Genomic DNA, 8,982 nt, shown 5'->3' on the forward strand with positions numbered 1-8,982 from the left:
AGTTAGAATTAAAAGTTTAAAAAAAAAAAAAAAAAGACATTCCTTTTAAGAGATACTAAAAAAGAAAGTAAGGCAAAGTAAAAGAATAGAGCTAAAGTATTTTGAACTAACATATAAAAAAATATATATAAAAACATGCACTTCTTATCTTATTATAAACGACAGTACTGACTATAGTGTACAGATGAAAATTCCAAAACATTCAAAAAAAGATTCATAAAAACTAAATGTACAGCTCAACCGATGCACTACGTATTCGATCTTTCATTATTTCTTCCATGAAAGAGCTGATCATAGATTTTATCTTATTTCTAATATTAAGATATCCAACTATATATATTGCTGACAAGTACAGACTGTTTTGACTTCTTTGTTCTAGATATACAAAACAATCATAAGCCTATACACAAACATACACATACAATTCATACATTTTATTGTGTTCCCTTACTCTTCTTCTTCAGCATGTTCTTTTATTTATTTAAGGACATACCCCAAATAGTAGTATAATAAGAGTAACTTCTTTTCAGCAAAGCATCTGCAGACTTCTTAATCAACTTCCAAGCGGAAATTACGTGTTTGTCCTCCGTGAACGTAGCACCTACTGCAAACCTTAGCATGTATATTCCACCTGCTATTGTGTGTGTCATGTAAACTCGACCTGTCGAGTTAACACTATCAAGCAATTTTTTGTTTAAAAGTTCGGTGTATGCAGGTTCATATTCCTTGTCCGGGTTGAACCGGAAGCACACGAGTGAAAAATGTCGTGGCACGACGATCTCAAACTTTGAATCGGACCTAACGAACCCTTCGAACATTTTGGCCATTCGTACATCGGACCTAATGTGACTCTGAAGATTGGCTACGCCGTAGATACGCATGACAAGCCATAATCGGAGGGACTTGAATTTTCGACCCGTACCTATTTGCCAGTCTTTGTAATCCACAACTGAGCCATGTTCGGAACGTTTGTTCCTCAGATACTCAGGATTCGTGCTCAATGCCTTGACTAGCACGTTTGGTTCTTTAACCCACATGCAACAACAATCTAAGTAACTTAGTAGCCACTTATGTGGGCTAAGACTCAACGAGTTAGCTTGTTCGATTCCATCGAAATATTGCCTAAACTCTGGACATATGCATGCGCTACCGCCATAAGCAGCGTCCACGTGGAGCCAAATGTCGAATTCATCAGCCAGCTCAGCTAGTTGACTAATAGGATCAACGGCTGTAGTGGAAGTGGTCCCTACAGTAGCACAGAGGAAAAGTGGAACTAGTCCAGCAGCAACGTCAGCTTCAATAACTCTACGTAGAATTACAGGAGATAAAGCGAAATCGCTTTCAACAGAAGTTTGTACCGCACGGATATTGCATGGGAAAATACCAGCTACCTTGCAAGCTTTAGTATATGTAGAGTGTGTTTGATCAGAGCAGTAGACTACAAGCCGTCCGATATTATCAACACCAATATTTTCGAGCTTACGGTCACGAGCAGCGATTAAGGTACAAAGGATCGCTTCACTGGTTGTGCCTTGAATTACACCACCACCCGTGCCAGAAAACATGAAGCATTGTGGTAATTTTAGAATATTAGCAAGCCAGTCCATGACTATCATTTCCAACTCTGTCATGGCTGGGGAAGCCAGCCAGTTAAATCCGACGGAGTTGAAACAATTGCAAAGCATTTCTCCTAGGAACGCGGCGGAGCTAACCGTGGCAGGAAAAAATGCGAAGAAATTCGGGCTCAACCAGTGAGTCATACCCGGTACAATATGATTCTGGACATCTTTCATAATGGTGTCCAATGACTCAGGAAAATACGGGGCATTTTCGGGTAAATGGCTACGGAGGTATCCCGGTTCGACTTGGCTTAGAACCGGGTAACTCTCGATGTTCTTGTAGTAATCAGCAATGAAGTCTACCATTTGATGGGCTTGGGTACGGAATTCTTCCGGGTCAAGCGGGTTAAATTCTGTGACACTGGAATGTGTTTGAGTGCTGCTATTTGAATCAAGGGTACCCATGATTGATGTTTGAATTAAGTTATGAGAAAGTGGAATTAGAGAGGGACATTATATAGTAGAAAGGTCACGGGGGAAAGTGGCGGAGTGACGAGGATTGAATTGAATATAGGGCATGAAAAATTTGGATAAAAAGTAGTTAGGAAGAGGAAAAATTAGAGTTCAGACAAAAAGGAGAATTTGGTATTGGTTGTAGTAGTAATTAAGCTCTTGGCGTTTACCATAAAAAGTGAGTTGCCGAGTTGGTGAGGTTTCTGCAGTCAAATTTATTTTGGTGTGCAGCTACGTAAAAGCAACGCACTCTCCGAAAAATATCATCGAATGCATAATGGATCCTTTTGCATGTCTTGATGATCCGATATGAAAATAATAACATTTTTGAAAAGTCTGAGTTTAGATGTGTGCCTTTGGTTTCATTGCTTACAAAATATGGTGTAACGTGATTGACTATTACTACTAGTTTCGTTGTAGTGCGCGAGAGGATTAATAACAGTGTTCACATATGCTCTCTCATTTCACTTTTCTCATTCATTATATTTTAATTTTACTTATCATTTTTATCACTTTTAGCCTAGAAAGAGAAAAATATTTTTTCCGGTGCTGCTTCAATATTAATTGCTTCTAATTCAAATTATTTCCTAAGACTTAAGGCTATTCAAAATATTTAATGTAGAAACAACATAAATCTCAACCCTTTTGTGTTAATCTCATTATCCCAATTTTTTCAATATTATCAACAACTCCTAATTTAGTCCATACATCATATTCTTTAATTGGATATATTACTTAATTTTACACGAATACATCAGATTTTCCACGGATACATCACATTCTTCGGAATACATCACTTCATTTTACATGGATACATCACATGTTTTTGTGATGTATCCTAGCTTTCAAGTAAAATCAAGAATTTATATAATTATTTATTAGAATTGGTATTTTAAATAGTTATAGTAAGTTAAATTGTGGTAAGACTAATTTTTCCTTAATCAATGTGGCATTATAGCAAAATATTTATATTCATCATTATTTCTCAAGGGACAAACAAAATCCACAAGTAAAAATGAACAAAGGGAGAATACACTGTATAGTGTAAGAAATTTGTATATTGTTAAGGTTTTTTAAATATGTTATACTCCCTCCACCCAATTCTAGTTGTGCGCTTCATTTATTGAGAATCAAATTACTTTACTTTTAATGTAACCATCATTTAAAATATATTTTTCATCAAATTATCATGAGAAAGGTTGCAATGCGTATAATTTTCTTATATTTTTGAAAAGCTAAATTTTTATTACAAAAAATTTAGTTGATCTAACACAATTTAACTATAAAAATTAATCAAGTTGATTTTCAAAAAGTGTAACATAATAACTAAATATATATATATATATATGTGCGTGTGTGTGTGTATGAAAGAAGTTACATGTAATCGGTCTTATTTGTAAGACTAAAAGTCTTAACATTTTAAGGTGACTTGTCTGTAAATATTTCTTAGATGACACATAATACATTTAAAAAAAAAAAAATTACACTAATAATAATATATATAACTTGAAACTCTTAATAATATACATGCTATAAAATAATAAAAGTAACTCTCAGTTATCGTTAAAGTAAACAAAACGCATATATGAATTTTGCATTTATAATCCCTATACTACAATTTCTACATTTAGGGGTGAAAAAACTAGCCTAATTGATATGTGACTCAATCACCTAAATTCGCTCAAGTTTGGGCAAATTATTTACCGCTCAAATATTTACCCAATCTATTTTGGCATGCTCAAATTTAGTCCAACTACAAGCTAAGTTGATTTTGAATAAATATGTATCTTAAATAATTCATGAGAAATTTTATCTGAATATATTCAAATAATTTTTTTGTTTCACCTATTATACATAATTATTTGGGGTGGGCGTTCGGTTTTTCGGTTCAGGTTCGGTCCTTGTATTTCGGAGTTTTCAATTTTCAGTTATGAAATTAGGTACGCCGAAAATCAAACCAAATTAGTACGGTTTGGTTTATGTAAATTTTGGTTCGGATTTATATTGATTTAATAATTTTGGTTTTTCAATTTTGGGCCTGTTTGATGGGCTAAATTATATTTGTGAATTGGACTATTTTTTAATGTTTTTAATACTTTCTAATTTTTCTGGTTAATAATAAGTATAAATAACGTAAATACCAACCCTTTTGGAAGGAATTACACTCTCTCCCACTTTTTTAATTACTTTACTCTCTCTCCCTATTAATATACATAATATAGCCGACATATACATAGCATTCTGTGTATATGTTGGGATTTTTGTAATATGTTTAGGGAGTTGAGATTTTTTGTAATATTGAAAACATAAGCTGTGTATTTGTGTAATTTTTAGTAATAATTTCTAAGTGGATTAACCAGTAAACATAAGAAAACTGGTGCTGAAGTAATGTCAATGTCCAATGATGATGAGAATAAAGTCTTCGATGTTGTCTTCAGGACACCTCCGTAAGTTTATGTTGTTTGTATAAGAATTACTTATCTGTGTAACCCATTCCTGAATGGTGTCATATCCAAGAACAACATCACGTATGTTTCCTGAAAACTGAAATGATACAAGGCAAGATAACACATCAAGAAGGTTAAAACAAACATTAGGTAGGAGATTTTGGGGCTGAAGACTATTTGAATTTTGAATTTTTTTAGCTTTGCCCAGTTTGACGCTTTGGGCTTTAATAATAGATATCAATTATCATACATATTAAATATATATTATATATAATTATATTTATAATAATTAAAAAAAAAGTATATTAAAAATTTTTGTTTAAACTGAAAAATCGAATTACGTTAACCTAAAAAACATAAACCGAATCGAAATAACGAATTTATGAAATCCGAACCGAAAAAGCAAAAAATCAAAACCGAAAAAATAAAATAATTTGGTTCTATTCGATATATCTATTTTCGGTATTTATGCCCATCCCTAATAACCATAATAAATAAATAAATTATAAGCCATGTCTGGTAATTGAAAAATCATAAGAAAAGAATCGGGCTATATATGACCTGTTATCTTAGAAAAAATTACGTGAGGAACTCAGCCTACAAACCATCATTTATTATGGCACTTCTAAAAACTTCATGACATATAGTGCTATTTTGGGGTTATTTATATAGCAAATAAACACGATATACTTATGATTCTCGTGGATGCAATGGGTGGAGAATGGAGATATCAGACGTATACACACTGATACATTATTTATGTGTGTAAAATACCGCGTATTTCACTACTACAATTTACAATGCACACAAGTACAATGTACTTTTACTACTTTTAAGCAAACTCTTGCTATCTGCTATAATTTTTAAATCAAAATACTAATTACCATGCATGATTAAGCAAAATTTCGTTACTCTTCACTAACTTGGACACAAATACCGATGTTTAGGAAATCTTTTCATTATTTAGCCCATCTTGACTCAATTAATTAAGTAGTATTTGAAAGGATCATTAACTTCCGTTCAAAAAAAAAAAAAAAAAACTTCCTTATTTAGTAGCTCAATACATTTTACGGACATGTCTAACCTCTTTTTGGAATTGACGAGTACTTTTTACTCAATATTTTAATTAGCAGCTTTAGTTAATAAATAATGGCATCTTGTAATCTATATAATATCCAATCAATGGAAAAAATAGCGACCAAAATATTTTTTTTTCCTAAATCATGCTGTATTAGGTGTATTTAAAAATAATAGGGAGCAAAACGTGTCGATGGTTTTTGCTTCTTGACCTCTTGTTGACAAGTCCATTGCATCTGCTCGTGTAGTATAAAGTCAGCTAATATTGTTTTTATGCTATATTAATACATTGTGTGATGTATCTTGTATAATTTTGTTATGTATAATAGTACTCCTTTAGTTAAACTAATAAATTATTGAGTATAAAAAAATTAATGTCATACATATATACACACACACATTAAAAGATGAGGTAACGGATCTTGACATGATTGCAATATCGTTTCAGCAATCAAAGTTTCAAAATTTGGAGATGTGGTGAGAATGTTCTAATTATTAGGACACTAAAATTTTACATACTATAATTAAACTTCCTTTTATTATGACATTTTAACCTCGTGTTTGTGTTACTGTTATCGCATGCTTATCTTCCGTGATGTAGTCAAAACTATGCAAAGGGTGTTAAAGGAAAAAAGTAAATATTATTTTTATGAATGAATGCGACATTTTTTAAAACAAATTACATTATTTTTAGCTAAATTTAAAAATAAGTGTAACATAACAAAAAAGCAAAAATCTCACATTTAATTCGAAAGACATGAAGCAAAAACGTCTTCAAAACAGTCGCATAAATATTAATAAAATATACAAGAATAGCATTTTTACTAGAAAAATTTCAGTTTACAAGTAAATATAAAATTCCAATAGGAAAATTATTGCTCTAATATTAATAATATGAGTGTTTTTTTCTATCGGGGAGCACAGCCTTCTAGCAAATATAAATTTATACAAGTTGAATAAAAATTTCGATGGAAAGTATTGCTACATAATTAGTACACTATCCTGATTTCAAAATATTATCTATGCAAATATTATTACTCTTGTGAGCATGTTAAGATTATAGTAAATATGAAGGTGCACTCAAACTGACTAGGATACAATCATTGTGAAAAATATTAAATTTTAAAAATCACTAAACTAAATACAAAAGTAGATAAATAAGAGTCTAAAAAAGTAAAATAAAATCAGTTATCTCTATAATGATTGTCCATGGGCAGAGCTATAGTCAAGTAAGGGTGGTCAATTGAACACCCTTATCAAAAAATTAAATCGTGTATACAAATAAAATATTCAGTAATAGGTGGATATAATGACAAATGAACAACAACCATTTCACGTATTGAGCATGGTAGTCCAGCGGTAAGGGTGTTCATTTACAGTTCGTAATTTTATTGTTCGAACCCCGCTTTCAACATCTTTTTCTCTTTGTGTTTTTCACTTTTATTCTTTTGAGTTGATTTTAAATATGACAAGGCTGACAGCCACGTGAATTGTTGAGACCTTCTCATTTCTAAGTTTTACAGCATAAATCAGTCAACATAAAAGAAAAAAAAATCAACTACGGCTATTTATTTTTAGCTTATTTTTAGATTTTCTTTTATGTTTCATATTTCTTTGTTATTATCTTTTGATATGTTTTATTTATTTTTATATAGTTCCACTAGTAGCTAAAATTGTTTTTATTGTTAGTAGTGATTTATGTAATAGATTTGTTTTATATGTAAGTGTTAATATGATTTAGTTACTTATGAAATTTATTTTTTCTACTTCATTAGAAGAGTAAATTTCCTCATTTTTAAAGAGCTTGATTTTTTAGAGAAAATATTTTGATCAATCAAACATGAAAAAATACAAAAATATTTTTCTCAAATATTTCCTCCACACCAAAAACACTCTAGATTTTTTTTTTCTTATCTATTGTTTGATTACTACTCGAAAAAAAGTATAGAACAAATTTTTAGTAGAAACAATTATGCAGGCATCCAAGCCAAGTGGGTGCACCCACTCATGACTAAAATAATATATATTTTGAGCATTCATTTACCTAAAAAAATTATTCACCCTTTTAAACCTTGAACATCCTAGACAAAATTTTTGACTCCATCACTGTGATTGTCTCGTTGTATTTTAAACGGCATTGAGTTTTAAATTATTGGGCACTATGAAGAGTCTTAATCTAACAAACAATATTTAACTTTTACTCATTTTGAAATTCCTTAATGAACTGGAAAATTTACAAATTTGATTAGAATTTAAGAGAGAATAAGTTTTTAGATTTGAATTATTTGTATTTTTCGTTGTATGTTCTCATTGCAATGTCACTTGTCACTATCAACGAAAATAGAGAACAAAAAAGAAAAAAAAAACGTGTTTTTTTATATGTATGTTAAAAGATAAGTAAAAATAAAAATATATTTTTAAAATATTAAAAAAATATATATTTATTTTTTTGAAATACTGGACGAGTAAAAATGAATATAGGTAGTAATTAATTTCTCCGTCTGTTCATATTAACTTGTCAGCAATGGACTATGAACTTTTCCTAAAGAATGATAAATGAAGTTTATATTTTATCATGATATTCATATTAATTGTGGTATATTTTTTTAATAAATTCGGAAAAGTTATGAATATACTCGTGTACTTTAATAGGAGTAAATGATATGGATATACCTTTCGTCATATTTTAGGTATAAATATACTCTTACCGCTAATTAAAAGGTACATATATATTCCTGAACCTTAACAAATGATACAGATAGACATTTCACCATACTTTAGGTATAAATATATCTTTGCCGTTGATGGAAAGGTAGATAGATGCCCCTGAACTTTGATAAATGAAACAGATATACCTTCCGTCATACTTTGGGTAAAAATTCTACCCTTGTCGTTAATGAAAAGGTACATATATACTTTTCTCACTAACGGCAGGACACGTATCACAGTCTTGTTTATTTGTCCTTCTTTAATTTAATTTATCCCCATTCTATTCCAAAATAATTTTAATTTTAACACACAAACTGATTCAAATAATAATCCAAATTCGACCCCATCTCATAGAACCTTCAAGACACATCCTTATTCACGCATATTCACTCTTTCTTTCTCTTTCTATTAGATCGAATGGGGTTGGGGTTATTATTTGGATTGAATTATGAGTTAAATTAGAATTATTTTGGGGTGGAGTTAGGATAAATTTAATTGAAAAAGGTCAAATGAACAAGATTGTGACATGTGTCATATCATTAGCAAAAAGGATATATATATATATATATATATATATATATATATATATATATATATATGTACCTTTTCATTGACGACTAGGATAGATTTGTACATAAAATATGACCAAGAGTATATCTGTAACATTTATCAAAGTT

The 8,982-nt window shown here is 30.5% G+C and overlaps 1 protein-coding gene across 1 annotated transcript; it reads right to left on the reverse strand.

Moving 5' to 3' along the window:
• Positions 1–205: 205 nt before the first annotated feature.
• On the reverse strand, positions 206–2,198 carry LOC107878308 (tryptophan decarboxylase TDC1). The gene has a single exon (XM_016725244.2). The coding sequence runs from the start codon at positions 2,022–2,024 to the stop codon at positions 474–476; it is 1,551 nt and encodes a 516-aa protein (XP_016580730.1). The 5' UTR covers positions 2,025–2,198; the 3' UTR covers positions 206–473.
• Positions 2,199–8,982: the final 6,784 nt, after the last annotated feature.

This window comes from Capsicum annuum, chromosome 7, assembly GCF_002878395.1.
Source record: "Capsicum annuum cultivar UCD-10X-F1 chromosome 7, UCD10Xv1.1, whole genome shotgun sequence".
Classification (NCBI taxonomy): Eukaryota; Viridiplantae; Streptophyta; class Magnoliopsida; order Solanales; family Solanaceae; genus Capsicum; species Capsicum annuum.